At 41.0% G+C, this 17,853-nt stretch overlaps 2 protein-coding genes across 2 annotated transcripts; one reads left to right on the top strand and one right to left on the bottom strand.

The window, feature by feature from the left end:
* Positions 1-964: 964 nt before the first annotated feature.
* On the bottom strand, positions 965-8,483 carry TRMT2A (tRNA methyltransferase 2 homolog A). Its single transcript, XM_082066095.1, has 11 exons — positions 7,463-8,483; positions 6,663-6,771; positions 5,998-6,179; positions 5,041-5,155; positions 4,700-4,815; positions 4,009-4,120; positions 3,260-3,382; positions 2,594-2,669; positions 1,988-2,104; positions 1,674-1,770; positions 965-1,367 (listed from the first exon to the last, which is right to left on the bottom strand). The coding sequence occupies exons 1-11, from the start codon at positions 8,050-8,052 to the stop codon at positions 1,091-1,093; spliced, it is 1,914 nt and encodes a 637-aa protein (XP_081922221.1). The 5' UTR covers positions 8,053-8,483; the 3' UTR covers positions 965-1,090.
* A 155-nt stretch (positions 8,484-8,638) lies between these two features.
* On the top strand, positions 8,639-17,824 carry RANBP1 (RAN binding protein 1). Its single transcript, XM_082066102.1, has 6 exons — positions 8,639-8,770; positions 10,556-10,692; positions 12,417-12,574; positions 14,505-14,633; positions 16,390-16,455; positions 17,429-17,824. The coding sequence occupies exons 1-6, from the start codon at positions 8,756-8,758 to the stop codon at positions 17,551-17,553; spliced, it is 630 nt and encodes a 209-aa protein (XP_081922228.1). The 5' UTR covers positions 8,639-8,755; the 3' UTR covers positions 17,554-17,824.
* Positions 17,825-17,853: the final 29 nt, after the last annotated feature.

Below are 17,853 nucleotides of genomic sequence, written 5' to 3'. Positions count from 1 at the left end.
CTGGTATTTGTTATTTATCCCCTCTGTATCCAGAGGAGGATGGGTATTTTTATAGGGATGGAGTGTATTTTGTAAGAACTGTTCCATCCTTTGGGAATTAGACAGTTTTTGCTTTGCATATTATGTGCTTCTCGACAAAAGTGTGGTATATTGACTTTAAGGATTAAATTAGTTGTGCATTCAAATCTTTATGGTACTGATGGATAACTTACTGTGACTTCCAGTGAATAGTCAGATGCTACCTATTTAAACACCAGTCATCCAGCTTTTTCTTAAATATTTATTAAACAAAACTGATGAAGTAGTCGGGTACTCAGAAGTTTGGAAAGACTTATGCATAGACTTAACTGTTGTATGTAAACTTCCACTTTCCTGTGATGCTGTTAGGCTTTATACAAATATCTTTGTAACATCGGAGTATTTAAAAGCATCATGATTATCTTATTAATTCTCTAGACTGTACTTTGGTCCTGGGCTAAAATTCAGGGAGTGAGAGCCTCCTGACTTTCCATGGAAAGAAATGTGAAGTGCAAGAAGCCATGCTGTGTTAACCAAATAAAATGATCAATTGCAGTATTCTGATGTGTATCTGAGAAAGTGGGAAAAAAACCCAACAAACCACCAAAACAAAATTCATTCTTATTGCCCAAGTAGGTACCAGCGGTTACTGTACAAGTTGTATTGGGTGCAGTTGCTTGATGCCAGTGCTGAATTGGTACAACTATAAAGCCTCATTTTCACTGAGCCTCTGCTTGCTTTTTTTCTGCACAATCATATAATCCTATGTGTTTGGTCTTTGAGTACTACATGTGTATTTTTCAGACAATTAGTTTTGAGCAATAAAGTTTGATATTATAAAATGCTCCAGTGTGATCAGTATTACAGTAGCTTTAGCATATTTAGAAACTTATTTCCTCGATTACTGTAGGTATTTTCAAATAGAAATCAAAACAGTACAGGCTCATTAGTTATGGAAGTATTTAATCACTTTTTTGGTAAGGAACTGAATATTTACACAGTTAGACATCACCTGGAATTAAACTGAATTACAACTTTTTCTTGAATGGTACCAGTTTCTGGAAAGCGTCTCTCAGGAGTTAAGTGGATTCCCCCCGTTGGGTGCAGGATCTGCCCGGCTCGGAGCGGCGGCGGGGCTGCTGCCATCCGAGCACTCGCAGTCTGGTCCGGCCCTTGTGACATGAGCAGCATCAGGTGTTGCTCCAGCACAACTCCCGTTCGCACAGTCGACCCTCTCAAAGAGGATCAGCAGCTCACAGTGCCGGGTCTGCGGGAACAGATCCACGGCCAGCGCTTTGACGGGACGGAACGAGGCTCCTTTGACTCTGTTGGAAGGGGCCCGGCAAAGACTTGACGGGAAGGAAAGGGGAGGAAGAACTGTATGAATGTCTCGGTACGCTGTTCAGCACTGCTGCTCTTCTAAGAAAGGCTTTTCTCCCCCAAGCCTCAATTCTGTGATAGGGTTATTCATCACCCCTAATATCTCTATTGCTACTTGCTTATTGCTTGCTGTGTAGCAGCTGTCAGCTGTTTCTGGTGCAACGTAAACCTCAATGAATGTGACTTAAAAATGCAGTGACAGTCCCCCTCCCCAAGAAGCACATCTTTTCCTCTTACCACATTTACTTAGTCAACTTAATGCAAGAAATACTCACTCCACAAAGTTATTCATTGCAGCTCTGGGATTGCAGGATACATAGATGAGCTTCTTCAGATGCTCAGCTCTTCTAATGGCAAGAATCACCTTGGAATCTAGATGATCAAAACCGAAACAGCCGTTTACCAGTTCTGTGTGGAACAGACTGGCACCAGAATTCCAGGTTATACTCCAGCACAAACAAAACTGCTGCAACACTCACTTGCTTCGAGCTACACCTGAAGCCTCCCACTTAATTTATTCCATTGGTGTTTTCTTAAGCTTTACCACCAAACCCCAATTAGCAGAACAGACTTAAGAGAAGGTACTTACGCAGTCCAGCTCGTGGTGGATCTACAATAGTAATCAGGTTCTGAGGAGCTAATATGTTAATTAGGGAAGGAACAATATCTTCAGCCTTCCCACCATGAAATTCAATATTATTCAGTTCTATAAAAAAATGAAAAGACGTTACCAGAGCACTTATCTAGTCAAAGCATCTAGCAGTACACTCAAGTTGGGTATTAAGTTCCAATGCCTTAGAAACTACACATTGTTTGGTCTACCCGGACATCAGTGTAACTTAAACAATCACTGGTACTTCAGATCATTTAAACAACAGTAACTTGAGCATTTTCCATTATCTGGACAAAAGCAAAACCCCACAAAAAATTGTTACTGTTAACATTTTATCTATAGGGGTAACTGTGGCTTCAGCTCATTTTTCTGCTGAAAAGGTTTATTTTTTGGAGAAAAAAAAAAGCAGCAAGCTGTTAGTTAACAGGAAAATAAATTAACATGATGTTTGTTCTCAAGAGAGAGTAAATGTTCAAAATGGACAAGATTACTATCAACAACATGGAATTCCAAGCTGCTTAGATAATGTAAATAGAAACAACTACTCATTAACAAAGATCTTTGCATTTTAGCTGAACTAACCGTTAATCTGGGCGTTCACTTTGGCATCCTGTACAGCTTCTTGGCAGAGTTCAATTCCAATCACTTTCTTTACTTTCTATAGAATCAAAGGGAAAAGATCTGTCTGTGGTATGTAAATGTGACTGTAACCATTATTTGCCTCATCAGTAATTACTATATGTGAACACTGACTAGTAGCTGGTCAGAGAATTCTTGCCTTGCAGCCGTAAAAGGGCTGAGAAGGAACCTGTGCTAATAAAGAGGGACTTGTAGAGGCAAATTGTGGGATGAACACCATTTATCCCAAACAGTACGTGACAGACTCCAGTTAGGCTGGCGTCTTCCTTTTGGGGGGGCCAGACTTCCTTACATGCTGCAGCAAGCTCCGCTCTAAAAATTAGGCAAGAAACGTGAGTGGACAGATTCTAGTGAATTTTGGCTGTCCTGTAGAACTACTGCCTCTTTGCACTGAATCAGTTTCAAAATAGTTTAGGCTTCCCAACACAAGGGTGAGCTTTCACAATGACTTGGTAAAACAGCTGCGGGCAGTTTAATGAGCAATTAAGTTTAAAAAAAATAAGATATAATGTGTTTAATTTCAAGTACACCAAGTATTTTCTTTCATTGTAAGCACAACTAAAGATCTGCATCTGTTAAAAGTAGATGATATCCAGGAAGAGAAGTTACCTTTGCCAAAGAAATCCCAATAGTTCCTGTACCGCAGCAGATGTCGAGCACGGTGCTCTCTGGGCCCAGCTGCGCCCACTCCCCAATGGCCGTGTACAGAACTTCGGCAGCTTGTGTGTTCACCTGGGAAATGATGTGTCAAATAGGTCTATTTCGCCATAAATATTAAATGTGTTTTAATGAGCCTTAGGAAAAATATTTTCTTGTTTCCAAGAAACAAGTCAACTCCACATGTAAGTTAAAGTTGCATATACGTGACCTAGACCAGCATGTGTTAAGACATCATTCCATGGTTAAAGTCTCGCTCAATTCTCTCTGACAAATAATGTTTTATTATCTATGTCCTAGTGAAAACATGACTAGAGGAGACAACAAATAAAATAATTAAGCAAAATGCTTGCCCAGGCTTTAAAATGTTGAAAGGCAAGAAATAAATTTTGGAAAAACAAGCAAAAATTAGTACTACAAAGATTCCTGAACTAAATATTCCATATTGTGTATACATAAAGGCTGCCGTTCAATGGGGGGCAAATGATATTGAACCAGTAAAAAGAAATAAAGTTGTCTTCAACATGCCCTTGGCAAGTTTACACTCGTTCACTGGTTTACAGCCAAAGACAATACTCAAATCACAGTAAATACATAAAAGATTAAGTCTCTAGGTATATAATATCTTGTTACACAGTATTATCCAACCTTAAAGGTGTTAATGCAAATCCAGTTAAATTAGCAACTTATGTCATCCTTACCTGAAAAAATGCATGAGGAGAAATTCTAAATTTTAGGCCAAGGAGTTCTTCATATATGTACTTGTCACCAGCCACATGCTCCAAAGGCAGGTCTTCTAGATTGGGAGATTTCCTGGGGGCGCAGGGAGGGCAAGGCATGGGGACATGGAACAAAAAGGAAAAGAAACCCAAAAAAAACATGTTACCATTTTTACCAAGGCAGTAGTCATCTTAACGATTGTAGTACTACATACTAAGCAGTAATCATTTTAATAGTGGGCCAACATTTATCATATCCTTTTAGAGACCATCTTCTTGGCCACTTTTTATTACTGTCAACAGTAGGACCTACACTGTCTCTAGATGGACAGAGTGTGAGCCTTGTGCTCTGTGGCAGAGGAGGGGAGATTAAAAAAAATCACATAAAATAGGCAAGAAAGGAGGGAGAAGTTACTTTTTGATAATACTAAATATCTATCTCCTACAGTAAACACTTCTACAGCTTGACAGGCAACTAGTAGTGAGTGGGCTCACCCACTGAAACGCCCCCGTCTTTATCCAGTGAACACTGCAGGAGAACAGGAAATTTCAGGAGTCTCTTGTGAAAAAGGTAAATAACTTTAACAAATGAGTAAGGCTGCTGCTGCCTTTATGAAACAGACACAATGACGGTGTGGAAGTGCCACCACCACAGCGAAGTCAAGTCCCTCACCTTTGTCCTTCCTCCACAAAGTACAGAGATGTGACGCCGCTGCTCTTTCCCATCCCTTCTGTGAAGTATTTTGCCAGAGAGATTTTCAGGTCAGCTAGCTCTTCTTTACTTAATTTCTAAAGGTTTCATTTGAAAAAAGGGAGTATAATCATCTTAGTGACTTAAAGATATGATTTTCTGTATGCCTTCTGTAAGCATATTAACCGCTCATTTGCATGTATCATGTAAACAACACCAAGTAATTATTCTACTTCTCTTTTGCATGCACTATTCATAAAATCAAATGTATATAATTTTAAAGCTATGTGTCTGAGCTGCACATTATAAATCAACTTAAATACCTGAGGATTAAAATAAACAATTGCCATAACGTGGCCATTCCTGCTGGTCCGGACCGTGAGCTGTTTCCAGTGACCTTCGTAGGTTTCAGGGCTGTAAACTGAGTAAGGAGTTGACCTGCAATTTCCAGAAGCTCAGTTATTTAACAGAGAACTATTTTATTACATAACATTCAATAGTTCACTGAAACAAAAGAAGTTCATTGTGCAAAGTGATGAAAAACATTAAGTACAGAGGTGACATTGATCTGTCAAGAAAATAATGACTTGCACATCTGAATTAAGAAAAAAGAAAAATGCGACTGAGGCATAGATGCCATCTCCTAGCGCAAAATAATCTGTCCCTACTTCTCACCATCCTCTTGCCCATTTTAACCCATCCAAATTTATCGACAGGATATAGGCAGCTTCTCCACAATCAGAGAATGACACTTTCTACTATGCCTTAACTGGATCCTGTGCTCCATACCAAGTTCAAACTTTCCATCTTCATTATTCTCCTGAGATTTCCATTTTTTTAAGAAACCACTCTTTTTTTCTAAAAAATATTGTTGCTTGAATTTCCTACTTTTGTTTTATTCCTTGTTGTAGGATGATTCTTGTCTTCATCCAATGAAGCAATTGACCTTTGTTATTCAAATCCTCTTTGAAAAAGCCTTTTTTCTGAGTATTTCTTTGCAATTTGCGGAAGAAGCTCTAAAATAACAGACACTTCTAATTGTAGACTTATACATCTCATTGCTTGCAATGAAGCCGTGTTCGTCTCACAATAGCTGAGCAAGAGCAAAATACCCAGCGATCCAGGCACAAGGTGTAAACATTGAAGAATTGCTGAAAATTGAGACTGATAGATCTTAAAGCTCAAAAAAAACACTAAGCTTTCAATGATATTTAATTTTATAAATATTTTTGAGTAAGATATCAAAACCTTTATGGAGAACTCATTTTACTTATGCTCACCTTATGTAGTCTTGGAAAGCTTTTACTACCTTTTTGGCAATAGCAGGAATGTGAATAGTATCAAATGGCTCCACTACAGCACATGTACCACCCTTATATTTGCCAAGACGACAACCCACAGTTTTGTCTTCTTGATTTACACCAATCCCAATCAAGAACTCACATTTGTTGCGATATTCAGTCTAGATTCAAAATAAAGTTATGTAAGATATTTACACAGCACTTTTTCGTACATGCCAAGTTTCTCCTGAAACAACCTTCATGTGGTTAAATGTATTTGCAAAGGGACACAGGACATTCAGTTCATATGGAAGATATTAATGGATTTTGAGGCATGAGAACTAACAGCAATAATTAAAAGTACTAGTAAGTGTTCTTATTTAAAGAGCAAAATATTCCCTCTGTTGAAGAATGTCTGTATTAGCCTGTAACACAAGCTTATACGGACAGCATATTAATTTAAAGTTAGAATATCCAGTTAATTGTAACTGTTCTGCTTTCTGTAAATATTTACACACAGTATTTAAATGAAAGGCAACATCTGAAATTTATCACTCATTACAACAATAAGTCAAATAAGCAGTTTGCCTACTGCCTCTTAAGACCAATTAATTGAACCCTGAGCTCATTAACCCCATTCCACACTTTACCTGGGATTACTTTACCTGTAATGGTGACGCTTTCACTCCCTCTACTGGGCAACACAATTTATTATACTTCTGCTTCTGCAGGAACAACCAAGGTAATAAAGCTCTGTTGTTATTTCCTATTTCCCTGCCCAAATCAGAAATAAAAATCGTAAAGTATGCATTTAGAAAAGCTGAGGTTAACAGTTACATGAGGCATTTTTTTTGTACAGGGCATAACGAAGTATCAGATTGTCAGATCAAGATTATTTCTTCCAGAGGGATTTTTAACAGGCAACCCCCCTCCAACTTTATAAGAGCTGTTATCTGAAAAATAAGAGTTAACTGTAGCTATAGAGGTCTGTACTAGATTTACCAATCTACCTGTGCATGAAAAGAACACCAATTTTATCTACATAAGTAAGGCAAGCGATAGCAGTGATATTTTGTTCTACGAAGACCAGACATAAAAATTTTAGAGGATTTTTAAAGAGAAAATCCTAATAGCAATTTACCATCTCTATAGACTGATTACTTCTTAAACCATTTGATGTTGCCACTTTTTATAAGGACACAAACATCCTTCTGCTTAGGCCTATGGAACAACAGACCTTAACCAATACCCCTTCATTCACCAGTCTTTCAAGGCTGACCAAGTTTTGCCAGCTGGAACAGTTCTTAGGTCCCAGCATCCCAGACTATGTTTTCTTCACTTCGCCAGGGGATTTGGGTTTTGACCCAGCTCTAACTTAGAGACAGCAATTTGTGCAGATTAAGCTATAACCCATCATAAGGTCAAGTCCTATAAACATTACAGTAGCTTTACAAACAGGAATTACTTTGTCAGCTTCTGCAGCACTTGCTCACATTCCTGCTTCTTCTGGGCCAGCTGCTCCTCATAGGGCAGGTTCCAGAGCGGGGTCACCACGTCCGCTATCTGCTTGCTCAGGGGCTCCTCTCCGCTGGCCTTGTGGGGAGCCGGTCGCTTCACCTCTCCCTGCTCCGTCTCCTCTTCTTTCTTCCTTTTCTTTGCGATGGGGTCAGCTTTGGGCTTGGCGAGCCTGACGCTGAGGTGCCGGCTCTTCCACAGAACCCCATGCAGGACTCGCATGGCCTTGTCCCTCTCCTCCTCGCTCTTGAACGTCACGAACGCGAACGTCTGCTTCCCGAAAAGTTTGATCTTATGGGGGTTGAGCCCGTATTTGGCGAGGAACTTTTTCACATCGTTAAATCCGATGTACTTGGGAAGGTTTTGTATTTCTACTTTATAGATCTCGGAGGTGAACAAGTCCCCCTTGATGTATCTGTACACGTCGGGGCTCTCCGCGGGGTCACCCCCGGCCTTGCGCTCCGCTCCGGCCCCATCTCCAGCCTCCGGCACAGCAGCAGCGCCGGGCTCGGGCTCGCTCGGACCGCTCGGCTCCGCCATGCGCCCGCCAGCCCCGCGGGCACAGCCGCGCTCAGCGGCCGCTCCGCCCGGCCCCGGGTCAGCCCGGCCCGCGTGTCCCCGCGTCCCCCCAGCCCAGTCCCCGGCTCAGCCCGGCCCGCGTGTCCCCGCGTCCCCCCCGCCCCGCGCTGCCTCGTGCCGCGCTCCTGGGGGCGGGGCTGTGGCGTCACCGTTGCAATAGCAACTGGGGGGTAAGAAACGTTTGTTGTTTTGGGTTTTTTTTTTTAATGTCTGCACCTCACTGCTCCCGCTCTTCGCGTACGGGATCAGCTGCGACGCTTAAAAGTAATAATAACAGCGACGAAAACATTACCGCCGTCCGTCACGCACGCGGGCGCCATCTTGGGTCCGGACGCGCGGTGGCCGCCGCCATGGCCGCAAGGGCTGATGGGAAGCGTCTCAGGAACGGGACATCAGAAAAAGCCTCGCCAGGGGCAGGACGCGGCCGGGATGGAGACCGGCGCTGCAGGCCGGTGCGGGCGGGGGCGGCGGGCGCTCGCTCCGGGCCCGGTCCCAGCAGCCGCGACGCTCCGGGGCGGGGCGGGAGCTGAGGGAAAGTGGGTGTTTCCCATCGGGCCTTGCGGCGGCGCGGGCTGCGGGAATGAGGTAAAGGCGGGAGGGGCGGGCGCGCGCGGCAGGAAGCGCGGCGGGCGGGCAGCGAGCGGAGCGCAGCGAGCCCGGCCCCATGGCGGACACCAAGGTGAGGGCGGCGGGCGCGCGGCGGGCCGGGGGGTCGGGTGCAGGGCGGGAAGAGCTGGGGCTGAGGGGGGAGGCGGGCGGGGGGGGGTAGAGGAGGCAACGCAGGCCGGGGAGAGCGATCGGGGCGGGAGAGTAACGGGAACAGGTGGGGCCCGCCCGGGTGCAGAGGGCCTGAGGACCCCTCTCGGGGTGGGGGGGCGGCTCACGGTACCCGAAGGGCTTAGGCGGGCGTGGGGAGCTGAGGTCAGGCAAGGCCTGGGGCCGGGAAGGACGAGCCGAGGGCCTTGTCAGGGGGCGCGAGGCCCCTCGTTCCGCCCGGCTCCGCGCGGCCGTTTCCGGCGGCCCGGGCACGTGTGTCCCCGGGGCCTGTCCCCTGGCGGCGCCCAGCCGGGGAGGCCGGAGCGGCCCCGCTCTGCCCGGCCTGCGCCGGCCCTTCCCCGGAGTACGGACCCCTGAGCCTCCCATGGGCGCCGCAGCTTCGTCTGCGGCTCGGCAGCCTCGGAGTGAACCCTCTGCCCGTTTCCCTCCTTTCTTCTCCTCCTTTCCCTCCCCTCCCCCAGCCCCGCGGCCCGGCCAGAGGAGCAGCCCCACGTGCTTTATATCGCAGCAGGGCGGGATCTTATCGTGATAGCGGGATCTGCTTTTTCTTACATGAGGCTGTTGTGAATTATGCGTTTCTTATGGTTTCTGTAATTAGCTGGTCAGGCACAAAACGGACGATGAATTACCATATGGGATGTGCTACTTACTACTGGAGGAGACAACGTGTGAAAGTTTGGCCAGTGTTTCTTTTCCTGTTTCTGGAAAACAGATGTGTCTTAATATCTTTCTCACTTTTTTCTTTCATACTGGAACACTAGGGACATAAAGCTAATGATAACTGGTGTGATGTTTTAACATAACCAGAATTTATTTTGCAATTTTTCTTACCTAATTCCCCCTCAGCCCTTTATTCTTGTCCTTTTTTTTGTGTTGTTTGTTTTTTTTTTTTTAACTATTTAGTAAAAATAGACTGCGTCATTTTGATTTGCTTTATGCATGTGTGCTGTGTATCTGCTCTGTAAAATATATTCTAAGTAGAGCCTGTAAGAGTGGACTCTTTCATCTGTAAAGTGAAAAAAAGTTTAAATTTTTTAGATGCATAGACTTTCTCTGCTATTCCAACAACATAAAAACCCAAATCAATTCTCTTGACTTGAGGTAGCTGTTTGTGGTCTCAGACTTGCAGGCAAATCTTCCTTCGGGGCTCCTCTAGAGAATGCTTCTTAGCAGTGCGTATGTATGAAGTATTATAGATGTTTATCATTTATTTGCTAGTCACAGCCTAAAAACAGTTCTTAAGTGTATCCTTTAAGCTGGGATAGGTGTTTGCTTTGATGGAGTGGTTATTTTCTTTTTTCCCGTTAATGATAGGTCACTAGCCACTAAGAAATAGTCCTTTAGTAGCATAAAATACGTTATATAGAAAAAAATAGTTAAAGAAGTTATTTTTCCATAACCAAGAGCTATTGCTCCAAGGCTAAGCTTCTGCACATTCACGAAGAGTAGTAGGACTAAAATATCTAGTACTGCAAGACCACGCTTTTTTTTCCTCAGTATAGCTGTATGTTGACTTCAAAGCGGTTTGTTTTCAGCTATAATAATTTTTCTTAAAGGATATTTCAGTTACTAAAATCTAATTGCTGAACAGCCATAACTTTTCATTTTAAACGTAGATATGAGTAGTTCAAATTTTAAGTATATAGCATGTTTTGTGGATTTATTGTTTTCTTTTTTTTCTCTCCAGGAAACACATGAGGAGCTTGATACTTCTACTGAAAATGCCGATGATTCTAACCACGATCCCCAGTTTGAGCCCATAGTTTCACTTCCTGAGCAAGAAATAAAAACTCTGGAAGAGGATGAGGAAGAACTCTTTAAGATGTAAGTACAATCTTTCTGTATATTATTTAACTGTTTATTAGGGTTAATCTTGAATGGGTTCATAAAAAGCTAGGTAACTTGTTAGGAGTCTCTCTGTATGAAGTGGTCATCTGCATTGGTTGGTATTTACTGTGGTGACAGTGGGAGGATGATTGATGATAATAATGCCCCAAGAAACTCTGAAGTCTGGAACAATAGAAGGCAGCTGATATTATGAATGTGGCTCTAGTATTGTTTAGCCTAAAAGAAAACATTAAATTGGATTATGATTAGAGGTTTGAAACTATGCAATATACTGAACTGATAAAAGCCATAGAATCAGTACAATATTGGGGCATTTCTGGCAGTGCTTTTCTGTTGTCTTAAGCATAGTTTTATCTGTAGGTAGAGCTTACTGTACAGTTGGGATAGCTTGCCTAAGATGTATGATCTTCCTGAAGAAACATGTAGGCTAAAGGCTTAAGAAGTGTTTTGAATTTGATCTGCAATGGGTTTGCTTTAAATAGGTTTTAGAAATACTAGGTGTAGTTAATTGCAGAAGGGTATTATTCATCTGGAAGAGATACCTCAGTTCTTATACACATTCTGGTAAAAACTGAAGTGACAGTCAGTTTCTGACAAGTAGGGAGGTGATATCTCTGACCATGAGGCACATGTGGTGGGCGGTATCAGATGGAAAGAAGAAATTATTCTATTTAAAAAGGCGGTGCGAGGGGGAAGGGGATAGTAGTGTAGAAGGGTGAAGGAGGAAAAGAATCCTTTTTTTGAATGTCAGTTGCTCTGATAGCTGAACTTGGAGGAATCACCTACTGAATGCCAGCTAACTTAGGAGGAAGGACTTGCTTTGGACCAATGTAGTTGGTCTGCATCAGAGCATCTGTTAGAGTAGCTTGCTCCAACATCTGACACGCTCTCTTGAAGAACCTGGCTTATTGCAAGTCCCTATGCATTGCTTTTTTATGCAAGAGAATGTTTTTACATCAATCCTGTAGTGTGAGCTGATACTTCCTTTCTTATAGCAATGTCTTAAACTCCTCACTAGCAGAACTCAGACTGTCTCTTGGGTCAGTTTTGACTAATGTCCCAAACTACTCCTGTTTCTCTTTTGGCACACTGGCACCTTGGAAGATTAAACAGTGATGTTCTGAAGCAGGTATGTTGCACTGCAGTGCAGCACTAAGCTTTCTTTGTTCCCGATTTAGGAATAGCCACAGCTACATTTTTAGAGTTAAAAGGAAATGAGTGGCTTTAGAGGATGAAGCACCTTGTTAATAGTTGGTCAAACACTGGGCTTGGGATTGCACAAGAGTATTTACTTAGTCTCAAGCTGCTCTGTTTCTTGAATTAATAAATACTGCAGATTAGATGTGGCTGTTGCATTCATAATATGCATAAGAACTCTAGCTAGGGCAAAACCTGTTAATTAGCTACCTTAATTAAAAAGTTGTCTAGACCAAATATGTTTATCATGCCCTAAAAGTATGTACAGAATCTGTTGAATTTTTAGTATAGCTATTACATAATTCCTAATTATTATTAAATTTGAATTTATCACATCAGTTTCTAAATTTGTATGCTGAAATAGAACAGGGAACCTTAAAAAAGGAATTGTTTACTTCTTTATGTGGCTTTTAAAATAAACAACTGCACTGTTCAATTGAGTATGCTGTTCTCACAAATGTTTCTACATGCAGGCTAACTTCTTAAATTCTCTCTTCTTTAAGGCGGGCAAAGCTATTCCGGTTTGCATCTGAGAATGAACTTCCAGAATGGAAAGAACGAGGAACTGGTGATGTGAAACTCCTGAAACACAAGGAGAAGGGAACAATTCGCCTCCTCATGAGGAGGGATAAAACCCTAAAAATCTGTGCAAACCATTATAGTATGTTATACGTCGCTATACTTATTTTTGTTTTTAAAAAATAAGCTTGTAGGATTGCACATTGTAGATAAGAGCTCAGTGGCATTTTAGTAGCAACTAGAGAATTGCTCTATGTCTTTAAACGGGCATCAGATTCATATTAGACTGCAAATATAGTTGTTCCTCTGCCCACAAGGCTACAAGCATCAAAAACATGAGTGCTTATTTTATTAATGGAAAGAAGCTGCAGTTGTTTTTGGAGATTTCTTGCAAGGCTGAGTCTTTAGGTTATTTTTTTTCTTTAGACTCTGATAGTGTTCTAAAGATAAAATTTAGCTGGGATAGGCAGACATTGTGATTGCTGCCAGTGTGCATGTGGGGGCGATTAATAGAGTGTAGAAAATGTAGGCCTTAGTACTGTTTAGCATACGAAATTAATGTATGCTGGCTTGTTTTCATAAAAGAATGATAAATAAGCAATCTTGTAATTTACTACTTTGAGCTGAATGGCTGAATTAGTAGAACCAATTGCTTAACCACCAGAAAATGGATGCAGAGGTACTTAACTAATCTGTGGCTGCCTTTCTCTGCTTGTGATATAAACTGAAATGAACGTGGTATATTCAGCAAACTCATTCAAAAAGAATGTGCATTGAGAGCTGATGAAGCAGGAGAGGTTTGTTCCTTTCATCCTCTTTGAATAAAAATAACTGTGAAAGGGCAAGACAGACTTGAAAGTCAATATAACTAGTAACAAGTAGACTAATCTGATAATAATTTGTTGCTTGCTTTGGCAATACTCGGGTTTATGTGAAGAGTATATAGTGTTCTGTGGAGTTTATCTACATTTGAATAACTTGAAATAACTTGTTTGAAGTAGCTTAATACAAATCTGAAGCCAGAAGCAATAATGCTTTTCTTAGGGTAAATCTCTTCAGAAAGTCAGACGACTCAGAGGGCACAGGTTGGTCCTGTTTAGTAAATGAAATGGCAAATACGAAAGCAGTGTAGCCACCAACTAATAAGAATAAACCTATTGTTTAGGAAAATAACTGTTGCATATATGCAAAACAGAATTGGTAAACTTATAGTGCTCATTTCAAAGGTTTTTTTATTCTAGAGAAACTGTCTTCAGCATAGATTTCTTTATTGAATTTGTGCTGACTCACAGGCAGACAAAAGGACTCTCTTCATTTTTTGAAACATTAAATGAAAAAAAATATAATTTGATATCTAAATTTTAAAAAATGCAAGCAAGTAGGCTCTTCGGATTTGTCCTGAACTAAATAAATGACTCAGAGATTGGGGATTAAAAAAAAAAACCTGGCTTGAACTTTGCATGTGTGCAATGTAGAAGGTCTTAGAGTAGTGTGAGAAATAACATTCCAACTTCTCCCATCAGTCAGGTGAAGTAATTGTAGTGTCTTGGAGGGAAAGGGCTCCATTTACTGGGAAGGAACAAACTGATTGAAAATATGCTGTGCACATCTTGCAGCACTGCAGAATTGTGCAATACCTTGTAATAGAGCTTTAAACTGATGGGAGAAAAATGAACCTGATTTGATGAGTAATTGTAGGAATAATGTTTTTTAAGCAGTTTTTTGTAGTATGTAGTATTTTCAGTGTGCAAAAGAAACATGAATGTTGTTTGTCTGGGTGTCTCTTCCTTCTAAACTATTTGACGGTTGTTCAGAGTTGTGCTTAATGATGTCATCTCTTAGTATCACAGTTGTCTGCTTTAAATAAGAATTGAATCAAACTCTGTATCTTCACAGTAAAGAATCTAGCATTCTTCTATACAGCAACGATCTTACATCATCTTCTCCAAAAGTAGTTCTGTATGAAGTGCTTTACATAAGCATCGCAGTCAGCTGTTAGTAAGATTTATGGAGGCTGGTGTGAAAAACATTTACTATTGTGCTGTGTACATTTTACAATGCTTTCTTTTCAGTCACACCTTTAATGGAGCTGAGGCCTAATGCTGGGAGCGACCGGGCGTGGGTTTGGAACACACATGCTGACTTTGCAGATGAAAGCCCCAAGCCTGAACTTCTGGCAATCCGATTTTTAAATGCAGAAAGTGAGTATACTGGCAGTGAACTTCTGTTGATGGTGTACTGTTATGTTATGCTATATGTCTCAACACTACTGTAAACCACTGCTGTAGATATACTGTATCTTACCACTGGGTAAGGGTGGTGTTAGCTAATGACTGCTTTAACTGAGAGAAGTCAGTTAATCACTTTAACATATGTGTTGACAGTGTAATAATTTGGTCTCCAGTAATATTTATAGAGCTTTCTGCCCTAGGCACTTAACTTGAGCCATTTCATGCAAGCGTAATGCCAATTAGAATAAAAGCAATAATACTATGGGGTGGAGATTAATACATGCAGCTTTCATTGATCTCAGATGCTCAGTTGTATTTAAGATGACATTTTTGCATTAGAAGCAAGAAAACATTCACCTGAGATTTCTGGTCCATCTGCATTAGCAGAACATACCTTCTCTGTGAAAAGTGCTTGTCAAGCCCAACTATCCCACTAGTTGGCAGGGTTTTTGGAGTGACTACATTGACTACAAGAACAGAAAGCAGGTCTGTAATTACATATGGATCAGCTAGTGGGGTGAATGACAGTGTAGCTTTCCCAGCTCCTTGGGATTAAATCAAAGTAGGGGGGGGTTGTATATGTAAAGTGGCTGAATATTTTCAAACTAGATTGATTTACCCACATCTGTGAAAAACCTGGTATGTTTTGCTTGATTCCTTTTCCTCAAGTCTCCCAACATCACAGTGTTTAGTGAATCTTTCTGATCCACCTGCTTACAGCTCACTAAAGGTTTTTTTCTAACTATTTGCTCATCATTGAAATGTCTTTCACTCTTTCTGGTAGAGGTTGTTCAGCTTATTGAGTGTTTTCTCTTGAGGGGGTAGTCCTCTTTGCCTCTTTACCCTTGGCAATACTGACTAAGCAGATGACAGGGGAACACACCTAAGTATGCCCTTCGAGTATCTTTCCTTTTTGAGAGGCTTGGGAAGGAATCAATACAAACACTAGCTGGACTAGTTTCATAGTGGCTTCTGAATTCCTGTGGGGCAACAGTGACCTCATGTGGTCAGTCAGACCAAGTTCGCACACAAAATTACTTTCTGTATAGTTCTGGTGTTAGAAAGTACCTTGCCTGATCTGCTTTTGTGTCCTGCTGCTTGTATTCTTTGTGTAGAAACACGATTGTAACTTGATCCTCAGCTTGGAATGACTGTTGGACCAAAACATGAAGGTTATGCTGTCTTAGCTGTTGTAGTCAGGCATGGCTGGAGTCTAGGCCTTTGGGTATTGAATCAGAAAGCTGTACTGATGAAACAGACTTTATCTTCCATTCTTGGTGCGAAGAACCTTAAGTTATGGTAAGGATGTGGAGGTCTTTTAGGCTATAATGCAGCTGACAAGGATAGTAGTTCAAAGCTCATCTTCAGTCTTTTCCACACAGATAGTCAAATTAGCAATCTCTGATATTGTACTCTTATTCCTGTAGGCCAGGGACAACTGGGAGTTGCAATAACTACAACACAGCTCCTCTGGCCTTATGTTTTAAATATTTTGCAAAATAAGCTGCTTTAATAGACTTGCTAAAGAAAATTAACTGCTTCTGTACAAATATGTGGTTCAAGAATTTTGCATAGTATCTTGTATGATTTTTAAATAGATTAATTCCTAAGTGCCCACAAGTTTTGTTTCCACAAAACTTCTCAGGCATCTTTTCTCAAAACTGGAAGCATTGAATGTTGTGAGGAAGTGAAACTAATAAAAAATATTCTGTCTTTACTGAAACAGATGCACAGAAATTCAAGGCAAAATTTGAAGAATGCAGGAATGAAGTAGACAAGAGAGCAAAGAAAGGTAAGGTTAAAATTCTGCAGTACTGTGCCACTTCTTCTAGCTGTTCGAGTGGTTATAGCCTCCTGGAGTATTGCTGTGTTTTAGCAGACTCACTCTGTCCTGAACTGCAGTCTTCAGTTCCGGTGCTTTTTCTGTCTGCAAGAGTAATAGTTCACAGGAGTGACAACTGCCTTCTTTCTTGTAGAAGGTTGTTACTATTGCTGTTGGGACACTGCATTTTGAAAAGACTACTAAGGAAGCATTTCTGATTTACAGTACACGAATGAACTGTGAACACTGCAGCCACAGTGCTATTTCCTCTTCTAGTTCCTCTTCGTAAATTCCACAAATATATAGTCATGCAAGTAGAGTACTTAATTTTTATAGTTGTTAATGTGTATGAAGTTGTAGCATTTCTTCACAGGTCTCTCTCTAATTAATAGATTAATGCACAGCCTCATAGAATTGCTTATGTGACAAGTTTTCTCACCATGTAAAATAAACACTTCCATCATTCTAAAGGACTGATTACCAGTGGTCTGTAGTGAGTGCTCTTCAAGATTATTTAGATGAGAATTTTTAAGTCTTAAGAACTTCCTATTCTCCAGTTTCAAACTGGGGGAACGTGACTTTTGGTTAAGATAGGCAAGAAGCTGGGGACTTGAGACACTTGGCTGGACAAGGTACAGGGTCTATTACTGATAGCAGCAAAGCTGACCAAATGTTATGTGTTTCTCAGTGATTACAATTAGGCCCTCATTCAGTGATTAAAATATGCAAATGGTATTTCTTGAATTTTGACATCTGAGGTAATTACCAAAGGAAAAGAAATGGAATTAATCACTCCAGTGCTCAGTGGAGAATTTATTTACTTCTGTTCCTATTCTAAATACTAGCTGTATTTCCCTACCCCCCCTTCTCCACTTCTCTTTCCCCTGTAACAGGAAAATCCTTTACTGCCTGTATGTAACTTTTTTTCTAATCAATCTCTTAGCAGGCACAGACAAAAATGATAGTGCTGATAAAGTTGCTGAAAAACTAGAAGAGCTTTCTGTAAAGGAAGAGAGCAAGGAATCTGAGAAGAAAGAGACCAAGGAAAAAAATGAAGAAAAGCAATAAATCATCCTGGGCCTTGCAGTTTTTCCTTTACTTTTATCTTTATCTTTCTTTTTCTTTTTTTTTTTCTTTTTTTTAATTTTTACAAGGGACTTTATAAGAAACTGAATTCAACGTTCAGGTTGTTTTTTCTAAACTTCCACCCTTTTGAAGATGTCTTCAGAAAATCCATTCCCCAGTCATGAAAATGTACTGTGCTAACTTTCTTTTCCATAGTGGAAACACTTATTTATAGTCATCCAAAAGAGTGAATAAAGCAAACTTGAAAACAGCATCAGAGGACAGAACTGAGTTTTCTATGTA

The sequence above is a fragment of the Streptopelia decaocto genome, assembly GCF_964273445.1.
Source record: "Streptopelia decaocto genome assembly, chromosome: 15".
NCBI lineage: Eukaryota > Metazoa > Chordata > Aves > Columbiformes > Columbidae > Streptopelia > Streptopelia decaocto.
Note: the sequence above shows the minus strand (reverse complement) of the source record. Positions and strands in the feature narration are given on the sequence as shown.